This window comes from Ruditapes philippinarum, unplaced genomic scaffold (genome assembly GCF_026571515.1).
Source record: "Ruditapes philippinarum isolate M1 unplaced genomic scaffold, ASM2657151v2 ctg4498_1_1_1_1, whole genome shotgun sequence".
NCBI classification, from domain to species: Eukaryota; Metazoa; Mollusca; class Bivalvia; order Venerida; family Veneridae; genus Ruditapes; species Ruditapes philippinarum.
In genome coordinates, this window is record NW_026867028.1 from 116,780 (window position 1) to 133,826 (window position 17,047).

The window sequence follows — 17,047 nt, forward strand, 5'->3', positions numbered from 1 at the left end:
TCCATATAATATGGTCGTCCTGGTGGCCCATAGAAGTCACCAGAATACTGTCTTCTGCCTCTAAAGTAGTTTCCTCTATTTGGATTTTCAAAGTAACGTGCATCTCTAGTGTTACCTTTATTGGAGTTTTCTATTCCACCTTTCTTAATGTTAGATATCTCTTGTTCTAATCTATTCATCTTATCCATGAGTGATTGCATCATATTCATTTGTTTGTCCATATAATACGATGTTGTTTTCATGCTTTGTTGTTGCATTTGTATTTCGCCTCGTTGACATGCTTGTGTTTCTTTGCTAACATTCACTTCTGTAGTCTGTGTGTTTACTGGCTTCACACTTCTTGTGTCTGATGACGTTCTTTTAATTTCATCTTCTTCTACTCTAGCCTTCTTACGTAGCACTTCAAATGTCGCATCAGATTCGTATGTAACTCGAGTATTGTTACGGAGCTTTTCACTCCTCAAACCTTTCCAGAACCTTTGTTTTAACAAGGCATTCTTCTTTCTTTCAGGTATTTCACCGGTCTCTACTGCTAGCTGCATAATTGTTTCTAGCCTTAGTGCCCAGTCAGATGTGGTCTCTTTTTCATCTTGCTTAGCATTGAAGAAGTCCTGCATTATTGAGTCTTCAGTTTGCGTAGTGCCGTATATGTCTTCTAACTTCTTGAGTATAACTGCAGAACTAGCCATTGGATCTATTGTCAAAAGACCTTTCTTGTATGACCCTTCAAAGAATTTCTTATTGTCTGCGCTATCAAATACTCTGGGTAGATTCCACTCTTAATGATACATTCCACCTCTATCTTCCAAACTTTGAAATCATTTCCATCAAACTGAGGAATTTTTGGTTTTCCAAATCCACTTCGATTACAGTTATGTTCTACCTTTGTGAATTGTGTGCTTTCCTTCTCTGTGTCATCATGAATGGATTCTTTTCTCCTTATCTCTTCTCCAACTTGGTCTGATAATCTTTCTTCTTGACGTTTTAATATCACAATCCTTTGTGTTCTCAGACTTTCGAGTTCCATCTTTTTCTGAATTTCTTTTTCAAGCCTTTCTCGTTCCGTTCTCTTCTGCCTTAATTCGTCCTTCGCTATTTGCAGTCTACGAATTCTTTCTACTAATTGTCTTTCTTCCTGTTCCTTTATTTCTCTCTCGTATTCTATCTGTCTGTTTTGTTCGTATAATTTTTGTAATATTTTTTGATTTCTTTCTGTCTCAGATCTCACTCTTTCTTCTTCCATCCATTGCTGTCCTCTAGGGTGATACTCTCTATATTCTTCTGGAACAATATTATATGTTGCGTCGGTACATCGACGTTCAATCTTTGGTTTAACGGTGTCATTTCTATTCCCTCTATAATCCTCAAGTTTGATATCCCCGTAATTTCCTGTATAACCATGTACGTGTTCAAGCATATCTGTTGAATCTGGGATAACATCTTCGCAATTCCTCCGTCTATAATATGTGGAGAATCTCCCATCATTTATATGAGTATCAGCTTAAAAAATATGGTTCACTGACGAAATTATCTTTAGGTTTGTTATATCTGTACTCTCTTTTATCGGCACCACCAATTTGTCCAAAATCGTCTTGATAATAACATTGTTGTTGTCTATTTATTTTGTCAGAGTCTTTCAAATTCCCTCTGTCAAGTGGATAACATCTGTTTTCAGCAGTGGTAGCATAGTGGCTTGCATTCTGTTTATATGTTGGACTATAATCACCTTTATCATTACCTTTGTCTATATCTGATATCTCATCCATGTAAATAAATCTGTTCGATATCCCTGTCTTTTCTGGAACTATCTTAACGTTTGTGTTTTCGTTTCTAGTACTACTTTGCATTCTATGTTTATCACTGTCTTTGTACTCTTCAACCGAAGGACTATGTGTCCAGTATTTCTTGACGAACCTTTCTTTGAATAATCACTTGTTGCTTCTAGGTTTTGCTATTTGTTTGGCTTAGCAAATCAGCGTTTTGTTGTCTTAAGACCTCCAACTTTTCATCTAGAACCATCATTTCTTGTGATAAGTCTATGCTGCTATAATCAATATCACGCGTCTGAAATTCATCTGAACTTTCTGGTTGGTCAGCATTGATACCTTGTCTATCAATGTCAAATGAAACGCTTTTTCTTCTTCCTACTAAATTTCCATTTAAAGATGTATTTTCTCTTCTCGTACTAACGTTTGCCCTGTCCTGTAGTATTTCTCTGTTCTCATAATCTGGCGTTCTCGATACATATTGCTATTTTGTTCTGAACTGTCATCGGCTCTTCTGTATGCTTGATTAATTGTGCCATTTGACTTTAATATTCTAGTATAACTGCCTTGTCTATCTCTGTCACTATCTTCTGCTTCGTGCTGGTTCGTATTTGCTCTATAGTTATTTGAAGGCATTCTAATCTCTTGTTCATTTCTTGTTTGTAGTTGGTCTCTTATAGCATCTCTTCTTAACTTTCTGCTTTCTCTTTTAAACATAGCTCCTTCCATTGTTCTTTTAAAACACTGCCACAACTCTTGTAACTTATTTCACTAAGTTTTATCTTCACAATATATCACTTGGCCAATCTATTCTGTTCACTTCTCAATATGTTACTTCACTTTCACTTCTCTTAAAAATACTTCACTTCGTCTTCACTTTTTTACAATACTTCACTTCGTCAATCTAATATTCTACTTCACTTCCACTTCCCTTCACAATACTTCACTTCACTAATCTATTCACTTCACTTGTCACTTCCCAATATAATTCTACGCTAATTCACTTTTCACTTAACTTCCCTTCAAAATACTTCACTTCGTCTTCACTTCCACTTCTCTTCACAATACTTCACTTCGTCAATCTAATATTCTACTTCACTTTCACTTCCCTTCAAAATATTTCAATTAACTTTGCCAATTCACTTTCTCTTTACTTCACACAACGCTGCTTCACTAATTCTCTTTCTCTATACTTCACAATGTATCTCTTCACCACTTCACATCACTTCATAATATTTCAATTAACTTTGCCAATTCACTTTCTCTTCATTTCACAAAACGCTGCTTCACTAATTCATTTTTTTCTTCACTTCATAAAATGCTGTTTCACTTAACTTCACCTCACAATAGTTCACTTTGCTTTATCAATTCACTTTCTCTTCACTTCATAAAATACTGTTTCCCCAGTTAACTTTCTCCTCTTTTTACTTCACAATATAAATCTTCACCAATTCACTTCGACATCAATTCATTTCACTTCACTTGACAATATTTCACTTGGCAATTCACTTTCTCTTTAATTTTCAAAATGCTGATTCACCAATTCAATTTCTCTTCTTTTCACTTCAATCTATATCTATTCAACAACTTTATTTCTCTTTACTTCACAATACATGTGAATCTCTTCACCAATTCCCTTCACAATATATGTTTTCACTAATTTATTGTCTCTTTACTTCACACTTTACACCAATCTACTTTTTCTTCTCTTTACAAAATTTGTCTTGTCTTTGTAATGCAATTTTATATATTTCAAATCATATTTCCGATTTCAGTGTGTTTGTATACCGTTTGTAATAGTGTTTTGCTTTTTTATTTATTGTAGGTATGTGTGTTTTATTGATATGTGATATAGTGTAAATCAGTTCTTTTGAAAAAAAAAAAAAAAAAAAATTGCCGGTCTGAGCTGGATTCGAACTTGCGACTATCAGATCCGTGGTCTAACGCGCTATCCGCTGAACCACTGACTCTCTATTACTATAACGCTATTTTTCCGATAGTGATTACAATTACCACTGTCCGCGGTCAGCTAAAGGATTACGTTCGATTACATTTGCAGTGGCGTATCTAGATATAAATCAATATCGATCGATATGACTTTATTTTGCAGATGTATTGTAAACCTGTATTTTACAAATTACCTGCAAAATAATTTTGTCAGCGAACATTCACGATTCGCGATGCAGCTGCGATTGATTTTCTATTTTATACCATATTTTACACAGTACTGATTTTAAAGGACAATTTTGAAGATAAGATGTCTCCAAATTTGTCAAATGTGATTGTAATTTTTCTATCAACTTATTTCTATAAGTTGAAGAAAATTGCTCTCTATATTTGCTGTACCTTTACTTAATTTTGCTGACTTTAAATCTTAGTTAATGCTCTACAGCTGAACACCATATACTCTACTTTCCTAAGCTATTTATTTATGCTAATTGACCAAATCTAAATGTATATTATATGGTCAATGTTAGTGTTGTTGCAGGGGCTAAGTGCAAAGTATCAATCCTATTTGGGACTTGTACACAAAAATTTACTTTCCTGAAAAAAAAATCACACTTACACAAAAATACACTTACCAAATAACATATATAACATACAATTTACATACAAAATGCATATAATTATATCAATGATAAAATATGTATTATAAATATATTATAACACTTGTTTATTTATATTTTTTTCAGTTCTGCAAAAGTTATACACAGTTGATTCTCCCTGGAAGCTACATCCACAGAATGAAATGTTACTTTGGACTGGTCCTGGAGTAGTGCAGAGTCTGCTATAGATGAACACTAGCGATAAAGTTGCGCAAATGATGTATAGATAATAAGGCCTCATTGATAAATTTAAAGCGAGTGCACTCACAAAACCTCTGATCAGATGTCTGTAACACACTGCCAATGGCTATAGGATGATCCTACATCTCAGTCACTTCATGTGCTCTGTATTGATCCGTGCTGTATCTCTAATCCAACCACCGTTTGGGCGCCACTGTCGCCGGGCCACTCATTCGGGGATATAATGACAACATGGTCGACAGATTTTCAATGGGTTTAATATTGTCATGGAAACATGGAAAGATACGCTCCTGTAATACATGACATAAACAAAACAATATAAATACAATGTCAAAATAGGGAGTAGCAATACATATTCATAAATATCAAAGCAATGCACGACAAACATTACATATTATAGTTTCAAATACACATGAATTACCTGTAGATATATTTATATATAACTACAAAATGGATATTTAATGTTTCAGCACAAAAATGGCTTGTTTACATTTTCAAAGTATGGCGGATATCACTTGATCGAATGTGATTGGTTAATATGCTCGTGCGGGGAAATCAAACGTTAGATCGATTACAGGGTGTAAGAGGATAAATATTGAGTAATAGCTATACAGGTGTACAGACTACCAATTATCCTAATACAGGTCTCACGACTACCACTACGCCTACACAAGCTACTCTATCTCTATAATTGGTGTTCAGGATTTTACTATTTTGATTGCAGTATAATTTATTTATAAAGACTAGTTGTATATTTATTTATGTCTCTGAAACAGAATAAACATTAAAGTATACAAAATGTTATAACATAGTTATACATTAACCCTATGACACAAACAAACTTTTACCGTTTTTGTTTTCACGGTGCATTATCCCTGTCGGTGCATTATCCCTGTCGTTAACAAAAAAGTATGAAAACACCACCGTAATATACCGTTAAATTCGGACCGCTACTTAAAAATGTTTGTTAATTTTCTATTGATGTACGGATGACCCAAAGGCGAAGTTTCTCATGCAAAAAGAAATTGTACTTCTGATTTCGCCACAATAAGGTTACAGAATATAAGGCTAATACAACTTTTGGTTGTCTGGGCACCAAAATAAGAACATGAGTCGATATGAAACACATTTAATTAACGAAATGTAGCTTTTTCTCTTTTTATAAATTTAATTCGATGTAGAATCTCTAAAATAAATTGTAAATATTAATCATAAAAGACAAGCAATACTGCAGTCACGTCATCTTGCTATGTAACTAGTAATTTACTTATGCACACATAATATTGTAAACATTGTAAAAGATTGTATATGACTCTTTCGAGAGAAAAGTTGCAAATTAAAGATACTTCTTTTTCTTCTTTTGTATGTTCCTCACTTCAACGGGTGTGTAGTGTCGTATGACTGGTGTAAAAAGTTACTCCATTATTCTCTACTTGTTGATATATCTTGGTCCATCGATATAATTGATACTGAATACAGCTTAAGCCCATACGTTTCAAGCCGGTGCTAAGGGGTGTAGGGTACATTGTATTGTGCATGTTTCCACTATCTCTCATTAATAGACTCAATCAAACCCAGAATCAAATCAATTTCATGTTTCTTGTGGTTTTGTTGTTTTCCTTGCTTCTGAGAATCATCCCTTTTCTATGTACATATATAGATACTTTATCTTTGAATGATCTCCCCTTTGGATAATTTCTTAACTAGACTTTACAAAGAACATATAAACAGACATAATTATAATATTAAGCTTACGATATCAGGTGTATCCATTTATCTGTTTTAAAGCCAATTTGATGAAGAGGAACGCTTGTTTGATCGAAGTAACTTGGTTGCCGATGATAACTGCTTTAAATATTTATAACATTTTGTCTGAGAAGTAATATATTCAGCACATTATTGGATCGGATGTTTATAATCATTTTATTTCCCCGAGAAAGATATTGCAATGCTTGACAAATACAAAATTAGACTGTATCTAGCTATTTTAAAATTCATAATTATCCTCTAGCTTAATTATATATTTATGTATTGTTACATAGACGTAAAATGTCGTCATTTTCTTGATTAACTTTTAGATTGGCAGATGTTATATTTTATTGTTGGAAGTTTCTCAAATTGAGTACTCAGAATTAACTAAGCAAGACATTAATAAGTTGACCAACACAGTTAATATGAATACCAAGAGTATATTATATGCTTGCATTTAACGCATGTTATATAAAAGTGTTAAAAATGCTAATAAACAACGTACATTGTTGTAACTGGATATTTTGGAAAACAGTCAAACGCCCCCCCCCCTCGGAAAATTGTACTCCCATAGGACGTATAAAAATGACTATATATTCTTCTCATGATCATTGACTTGTCGTATCGACATTTTGTAACATCCACATCTATAATAATAATTTGTCACATCACATATAGTGCAGAAAATGCATATTTACATAAGAAATACGTATGTACACTGTAATGTGTAATAAAGTGTAATTTATTAATTTAAACACTAATCAAGTATTAATTGCCATCATCCAGTTTTGAATGTCATCACAAAAATAATCTTCCGACTTAAGTGACAATGTCTTTTTGAACTTTAGAAACTATATGCATGTCTGTATATAAAGCATTTTATTATTTCATATCATTTTATTATTCTAAGTTTATTTAGACATCATTTACATATGGAAAAGACAATAACGAGGTGGAAGTAAGCATTTTTATTGAGCAGTTTGCTTATTAGGCTGAAAATAACTGGTCAACAACTCTATGTCTCACTTATGTTAATCTATAAAAAGAGTAAAATGACCACTATCATATGAAGATGATATAAAGCTATATCTCTCAATAGTATAAAGAAAATTCAATATTCAATACTTTTTAAAACTCTCATTTTATTTGTATTTTGTGGTGTTTATTTTTTCCAAGTCGCACAGAACCAGTCAAAGTCATATGGCGACTTTACAGCTTTACTAGTGGAAGAAGATCCTCAGGTGCCTGTTCTTGCATTATATTAAATACAAGCAGACAGCTGAGCAGAATTATCGACCGTGCTTAAGCTAGCTGGTTTGTTTCCTCACATTAAATATTCCAAAGTCCTTGAATGGATTTGAATAAAAAAATGAGGATAAAGTGATCTGAGAACTATTGATCTTTATTATCGCCTTTTTTACTTATCCACAAGGTTTTACGTTATAATGTATGGTTGTGTGGTGAGTATCTACAATGAACACATTAACTTCAATAATGTATTTCAATCCTATATTCCTACACTTAGTGGTTACAAATTTTCATTGCTACGTTAGGTGTTTGTTACATTAACTGTTGTTAAGTTCAGATAAACATATAAAAACATGATGTGTACAATCAGTTTCCTTTAATTTGCTACACCATTGTGCTCACAAATTTAATACACAATACATTGCTTAAATTAACTTAGCATCGTAAATGTTTGAAATAAATATGTTCTGTTACATGTCAAATGGCTAAATACATGCATTCACTGTGATGTAATTTAAGAATACTTAACGCACTCTAGCTCCACATATGAGTCGTGGTCATGCTAATAGTGTTAGCCGATCTCTAACGTTACCCCAATCAATCCTGTTTCAGTATTTAATACACACCACCTGGATATATTGCGAATATCTTCCAATCCTCGACAGATAATACGTATAGCCATAATTTTCCGTATGAAAAGAAAGCAGTTTAATTTGGTATTTTCAAAGTTTAAATCTTGTAAAAAAAATATTTAAATGTAAATTGTAATCAACCACTTGAAGGGGGAAAAAGACAACATTGTATCTCTCAATCTGAATTAATGTACATGTACTAGTTAAATAGCCATTTTCAATAAGCATCAGCTTAATAATAATCGATTTTCAAAAGTAGCCATTTCAGTATTTGTAAATATATCAAGGAAATATGGAAAATTATTTTCATATGTGTATTTTATATTATTTTTGATGCCTTTTAAAATATCAACCCTTCATTGTTTTTTCTCCTCGTTAATCATTCTGTGTTAATTAAAGCCCTCTAAAAATCGACCTTTCATCATGTTTGTTTTACATTGATAGTGTGCATCAAACATAAAATGCTTGTAAATAAACGTCAAAATCAAAAAAAATTTTAAACTATCAATCTATATTATATGAAATAGAAACTGATTACTTAATGGGTATAAATTTGATTTATAGAAAATATTAATCTTGATGTAAAGATGTTTCAGTTAAACTATGTCAAACGTTATGACTTACAGTTTTGCCAGACATACGGATTTATAATTTCATTTTTTTTTAAATTTGTGATTTGTATTCTCTTTATATAACTTTTAATTGACATAATTCTTAAGTTGTGGCATATTTTCAACACACTCCCTGGCTTAATGCTTATGTCACATATGGGATAATTGAAGGTACAATACCATTAACGATCGCCAATACCGTTTAAAGAACTAAACCAGCATTCGATATGCTATATTATAAATAGTAGAATCGTTGAAAGACTAGAAAAATAATATTGGAATGATGTATGGGACAACATAAACAGCTACCACACAGTCTCTCAAATGACGGGTCATCGTTCGGGACAAAATTGAAATTGGACAATTTTTTTACCGCTAAAATGACAATATGATAACTCATCAGAAGACAAAATGTTCTGTCATATATTCCAGCAGGAGAACAACTCAGTCAGCGTTTCTAGCATATCAATCAAAACCGTCTATTTGGAGAGGAAAAAATGCCAATAATAACTATAAAAAAATTATTGCTTGAGGATAAAACTGAAATGACGTAATAGGAAGTAGTTCTATTATAAAGCAACATAATGCTTTGAAGAGTTTAAAAGATCTCAATATCACCTATTATAAAAGTTAAATCCTAAATTCTTAATAACATTTTAACTATGAAGTAAAATACAAAACTTAAATCAAGACGTTTGTTCTCTTTTACCAATGAAAATTTATTTAAAAAAACAAGCATCGTGTAATAACGTATGAACTTGAGCAATATCTTATTTAAGATAGTGAACATTACTGAAACATTTGGACAAACAATCATACACTACGCCGTCACATTCCTCGTAATAGCTAAGGACTCAACGCGTGACTAAATTATTCTCATTAAACGCTCGTTATTCCAATAAAATTATTTTATTTTTATTTCTCAAAAGCTTTTAATGTTGGGTGTCCTGTTAAAGATTAAAAAGAAGTAACTCATTTGCCATTTATCTGAATCATATTTTGCATCTTATGCTTTTTGGTATTTAGTACAATCATTTTGTTTCGGTTGTTTTGTATGGATGTCAAAATACTACTTTGTTTACTTTTTGCTTCATTTATGACAAACAATTTTATATTCGGTGCTACATTCTACAGGCGTTAAGCATCTAAAACCATTATGTAAGTGTTTTAACAACTAATGTTTGATGTATCTTCAGAAGCTATCTCTTAAAAGAAATTGTATAATACAGCATAGTTTATTCCCGCTCAATATAAATAACAATTTGCCTCTGAAGTATAAGAACTAAACTTTAATTGACGATTAACACATACATATGTATTATTCAGGAGTGACAAAAAACTTACTTGTTCCTTTATTTTCTAATTAATAGTATGTAAATTCTGATAAATGTAATGAGTCAAATAAACAGATCCTAGTTTAGTAGTGATCAGTATGAACTAATTTGACATAGTGCCTGAATATTTCATTGTCAATCCTTCAGCTTTCAACAATTACAATACACCAAAACTAATATTTTATCAATGATCTAGGTTTAATTCAATTATTTGAAGGAAAGTTGGACATAGAATTCAGCTCACTCCCCTTTACTTAACATCTAACAACTCGATAACATTTTGTTTATGCAACTTAATTCATATCTTGTTAATCACTACAGGGGTTAATTTAAATAAAAAAAATCTCAAAGGCATCAAGAGATGTTCATGTTTACATGTTGAGTTTAACTTACATGTGTGCTAAAGTATTGCCTGCTGTTGCATTTCTACTGCTATACTTGCAGGGCTCAATCAATGCAACATTCTTTTAATCTAGGCAGTAAACTCCGCTTATAACGAACTCAAAGGGACATTTCAAATCTGTTCCTTATATCTGGAGTTCCCAAAAGCATATAGCGAATAAGTTCCTTGTATCAGAATTTTTTTTTATAGCGAACAGATTTACATATAGCAAACTTATTGTTTACCATCGTCGGCCATTTTGAAGAGCATTTGATTAGGAAAAAATAGTAATTTATTTCTTTTTAAGACATAATACCCGAGAGCGTTCATTTGGATTTGAAAATCCTTTGCTATTTCAGCTTTATTGTTACTTTCTTTTTCAATTTCTCATAAGATATTATATTTTGTTTCTAAACTCAGTGCTTTTCGTTTTCTTTCCATGGTTAAGAATAAATAAGATTTTCCATTTTCCTTCCTTTTATATCCAATATCTTCTATTATATTTCAAGGGTGACTTTTACTTATGAAATATATAGATTTCTTTTTATTTCAATCAAATGTACTTTGTAGTTTTCAAGGGATAAGCAAGCATGCGTGATTATGTTGAAAACTATATTATACTATAAATGATCATAATTATTGTACTCGAGAAAACCTTTTAAAGACAAGAAATAATACAATAAAAGGAATAACCGTTTTATCTTGGTGACAAGAACTCATACTTAAAATATCCTAATAGAAAACTATTACGTACTGCCATACAAATTCATTTTTATAGTAGTATTAAAGTGCTGACAACAATAAACGGTACATTCGGGCGAGTTTTAATCCGTGCCTATGAAAAAGAAAATTGAAAGTGTGGATATGTTTACGGATAGTCGATATTTTGGAGTTCGCATTTTCTGTTCTTTTAACTGAATTGGGACTTAGAAATGATTTCCTTATAAGCGATAATTTGTTATAACCGTCTTCGCTTTAACCGTATATTTTATATTAAATAAAGAAGGGCAAAATTCGGGCCAAAATATATGGTTCTTTATAACCGGAAGTTCGCTATAACCGTGTTCGCTATAAGTGAAGTTTACTTTATAGTGTTTAAGGTTTAGATACAGAAGTCCATTAATGCATTTTTGACGAATTTCAGTTTTAACTTATATTTAAGGTCTATAAAATAATAAATAAATATGTTTAAGGTAGTTTCTTTTTAGTAAAAACCAAAGTAGGTCCTTAACTACTTCATTTTTTCTTGCTATTTTGAATATTATAAGGACTCGGAAGCTGAGATTGTTTATATAAACGTGTCAATAAACTTGATAGAAATAATCCATTGAATATCTCACAGAATATAAGATATTGAGATACAACTGTTTCGCACTAAAGTTTATTTTCAAATTTTATGAGATATTATCAAATCGATTGTACGACATGGTTGTAACTTAATGGTTTGACACAAATAACATTTTTGTAGTTTAATTTCTAGCTTTCAAGTTAAATATTTAAACAGCACGTGTGTATTTTGCTTGGACATTACAAACCACCATAAAATCATTTTTGGTGAACATATGAGTTACATATCCTTCGTTCAAGGCATCGATATGATGAACTAAGTTTATTTTGGATTCCGAAAATATATTATCTAAATGTCAAATTTAATGTTTTATCCGGGACTCAGCTGTGGCAATTACAGATTTATATTACTATAAAATGTCATGTCATATCCCTGTGAGTAAGTCTTTGCATAATTAACGCAACTTGATGATAAAAAACATTGACTTGTGTTTCAAAAAGAAACAGCAAACGGCAAGATGTGACACTTTTAATCTCTCTAAACTACAACGTCCTTCAACTGCAACAAAATAATTCAACCATTAAACACTATACATATATTTTATTAACACATGAAGCATTAAAATTGTCCATTTATTATTTTTGCAGATGATATTTGCGAATTTGTATATTACAGTGCATTCATAAAAAAGACATAATCTGGACATTTGTTACTGTAATTTCAACATACAGCAAATGTAAAGGGCATTGGACTGTTTTTCTCATCTGTATTTTATTTGTCTGTAACTACCATTCACTAACTGTTTAGAAAATCTACTTATCGTCAAAAAGTCATAAACTGCATTCACTCCTACAATGGTAATTACCCGACGTAAAGGCCATTATTTAATGATGAATTCATCTATAATCACAAAATCAATCTTAACCTAAGAAATACAAATTCAATTTAATCTATTATTACGCTTACCGTTCAGTTTGCTGTAAAGTCTCGAATTAACACTTATCAAACATGGCGGCTTTATTGTACAGTTTTGAGATAAAGATTTAAGAAATTTACTAGATACGCAAGTTTGTGTTGTAAACAAAAGATTCCAAGTGTTACAATGTGTTATCTGTTTTTAATGTGATAAAGTTATTATGACTGGTTTCGATTTATTGCATTTAAAAATTATTTCAAGTTGAATTATTTCAGAATATTGGAAGAAAACTATTAATGAAATAAAAACAAAAAGGAAGGCAATTTTCAGCACAAAATAACAGAGTGTTTTGTTATTGAAATCTTTGCGTTCTGTTAGTTAAAAAAAAACTTCCTCTACAAAAATTGCAATAAGCTAGGTCTATTTAAAGTGTTTGCATGCAAAACATTTTTTCCCTCAAATTGGAATGTTTTCATCCTATTTCATTTTACATTTATACGTTACGAATCACCCCTTTTGTATCACTACGTCTAAACACATAAATATATTTTTATTTAAACACGATACTTCAACTTTCAGGCACTTTGATTTGTTTATATAGAATCATACTTTTATGTATATAAATAATAAATGAAACAAAACTTTTATATAAAACACAGCTGGTAACTTATAAGGTTTAGGAGATACATAACTTAATTGCCAAACACACGATAAGTGTTCCATAAGTTTCATATTCACATTCTATATCAATGCAACACTATTCGACATTTTGTAAAAAAGGTATAAGAATGCTTGAAGTTAATGAGATATTACACTGAAAGACGTTTACATTGCCACCTACCTCTGCAACTTTCGATATGTGCGTGTAAATAAATGTCTTAAGGGGAAAAGGCATTCATTTGGGTCTCCAAATTTAGCAATGAACACTTAAGTGAATTGGAAAAGGATTTGATATGATGGCTGATATTAATTCTCATTATGTCTGAATATTTTATTTGCATAGACACTAAAGGTTTCGATATTAGATGATACAGATTGATCATATCTTGATGAAGCTGTTAATATTTAATCTAGCAGTTACATTGTTATATCTATTATATCCTCTCTCCATTTCCTGCTCTTATTTAATATATGTATACTGAAAAATAATGTAAACATGAAATGTATCTCAGTGCATTTACAGACACGCTGTAAAATGAAAGTATGCAAAACTTGTATTACAAGGAAAGTGTTATTTTAATAAATTTTGTCTGCACAAGTTTAATACATAATTATAAGATGAATACAATTCAACGATTTTTAAAGGGCATTCGACAATTCATCGTTTAGAAGCATTAAATTAGACAATGATTTAACATCACATGTGTTTATAAACACATAAATCTTATCTCATTAACGTTTAAGTGTGCGATAGAGATGCAGATATTTGTAATATTTTAGTGATGTGTACACACTGAAATTTTATATCTAATTTGCAATGTCCTCTGTATTTAAAAGCGAATAGACGGACATAATGTTAATGTTAATTCACTATGGCTGTAGTAGTCATGATTATCTTAACCGCCAATTCATCAAATTATATCAAAGAACTTTAATAAATAAAGCAAATGTTTAGATAGTGTGTGTATATATAACTTATACTGTTGTTATTTCTTTAATTACACTGACTTGACAATTTGTTACACCAAAATTCGATACAAACTCCGTAAGATACTTCCATTTGTTAGATTACTTCATGGCCGCATACAAGATACAATAAGCGTTATTTTGAGTCGGTTTACAAATTACAAGAAACATTAGCTAATGAGCTATACTGATATCAAAAGAGACATAAAACATATTTTGCTAACATGTAACAAATCTGATAAGTAAAATACATCTAGTGCTAGTAACTTACACATGAATAGTAACATTTAAGAACAATATACAATAAGATGACAATATAAAACAAAATATAGTGACATGCATATTACATATTGAAAGGGACTTACAGCTTAAATGTAATAAAATATTATAGCATTAAAGAGCTGACGTAGTATAATACATGTACCAAAAGTGAAAATTAATTAAATTAGTAATAGTTAACATCTAGAGTACATACATTATTAAAAATGTACTAAAAGATTGTAATTAGCTTAATTAAAAGTAGCGGATAGAGTAACAAATAGGATAACGAAATTAACTTAAAGGACAATGCATGCGGACGGAAGAAAAACAACGATGAGACTTGTAAAGCAAGAATATACAAGCATCAACATACAAAGTTTAAAGGTAACATAATGAACAACATTGTAAGAAAAAGCAAAAAGAGAGACAAAACAAAAAGTACAAAAAGAAACAACAAACCGAACAAGCATGATCAGCATTTAACAGAAAACAAAATTACAAACACTTAGCACATGTACAGCTTGGGCCACTCCGGACCTAGACCAATCTCCTTAAATCATTGTAATTTTTAACCTTGCGGATGTCATAAGGGAGGCTTTTCAATATATGCTATAAGTTAAAAAGGAAAATATCTGTTATTGAAAAGAACAATGATGGACTTATAGGGCTTAAAATTTCTTATGATGTTTTTTATTTCAATGAAGATGTATTTTTATGTAATTTGTATATTCCGCCGAAAGGTTCAAATGTATAAAATCATAAAGAAGTAGATTTTTTTGAAGAAATTGAAAAAAGGTATAGAAAAATAAGGTAAATTAGGAGAAGTCTATGTAATAGAAGACTTCAATTCAAGAACGTCAGATTTAAATAATATTTTAGAGTATGATAGATACCTTGATATTGATAATGATGATGATTTAATGGTTGAAATTAATAATATACCAATACATATAAATCAAGATTATTGTATTGATAATAATGGAAAATAATAAATTTCTATGTGTAAAAGTACAGGATATATCATACTTAATGGTCGAATACATGGAGATCAAGGTAAAGATGACTTTACCTTCTGCTCAGCAAGTGGACTTAGTGTAACTGATTATCTTTTATCACATTTTTTGAATTATAGTTTTATTTCTGATTTTGATATTCTAGAATGGAATGAATTTTCGGATCATGCACCTTTATATTTTACCTTTAATAGAAAATGTCGTCTATTTAATGATCAGACATATAGCAGGGTTAAAGAAAATGTTACTGAAAACAAAATAATTTTGGATAATGATAAAGTAAAAGATTTTTTAGAACTTCTACTTACAAATAAAACGGATATAGATTCCTGCGTTGGGGATAACTATACTGTTGAAACACTTACAAACTATTTGTATTCAAATGCTATGAAAATATTCGGAAAAGCTGTCCCTGTTTCGGATATAAAAATTCGGACACATAAAAAGACGAAATGGTTTGAGGAATCGTGCTACTTGGCTAAAAAGGAATTTAAAATAGCTAGGAATTTATTTCTGAGAAATAAAACTGATGAAACTAGAATAAAATTCGCCAAAAGTAGAACTAAATACAATCTAATAAAGAAAAAAGCAAAAACAAATTTTAAAATTAATGAAGCGAAACGTTTAGAAGAAATTGCAAAAACACAACCGCGTACATTCTGGAAGACAATAAAAAATGCTATAAAAGTAAAAACAGCTGTGAAGAAAAATAGAAATAGATGAACTTTACGATCACTTTAATAATCTTTTTGGGGAAATACCTGAAACTAATGATCAAGAATCATAATTTAGACAAGAAACCAATATTTATGAAAATTTAGATAAAGAAATTACCGAGAATGAAATTCGGAACGCAGTATATTGACAAAATTGTTTTAAGGCATGTGGTCCTGGTTGTATATCCGCAGAAATTATTAAGTCGTCGTATGATATCATTTCTCCATACTTACTTAATATATTTACTAGATTATTCTTAAATTCTGATTACCCTGAAGCTTGGGGAGATGGATATATTATACCAATATTTAAAGGCGGAGACGAAACTGACGCAAAAAACTATCGGGGTGTAACTTTAAATGATATAATAGCTAAAATATATTCTCAGGTACTTTTAAATAGGTTAACTAAATGGACTATACAATATGAGAAAATTGCTAATAATCAATTCGGATTTCAAAAAGGGAAAAGTACAGTCGATTGTGTTTTCATTTTGCATTCTGTTATTTCAAAATTATTAAATTCTGGTAAAAAAGTATATAGTGTAATCATTGATTATGAAAAATGTTTTGATAAGATAAATAGATCATTTCTCTGGCAAAAGTTATTGAGTGAAAACGTTAGCTCTAGAATGGTAAACGCAATAAAATCTATGTATAGAACTGTTCGATTACGTATTAGGTTTAATAATAGACTC

The 17,047-nt window shown here is 30.7% G+C and overlaps 1 protein-coding gene across 1 annotated transcript; it reads right to left on the reverse strand.

The window, feature by feature from the left end:
- Positions 1–700: 700 nt before the first annotated feature.
- Positions 701–2,495, reverse strand: LOC132734551 (golgin subfamily A member 6-like protein 22). The gene is made up of 3 exons (XM_060721310.1): positions 2,191–2,495; positions 1,555–1,914; positions 701–1,457 (listed from the first exon to the last, which is right to left on the reverse strand). The coding sequence occupies exons 1-3, from the start codon at positions 2,493–2,495 to the stop codon at positions 701–703; spliced, it is 1,422 nt and encodes a 473-aa protein (XP_060577293.1).
- Positions 2,496–17,047: the final 14,552 nt, after the last annotated feature.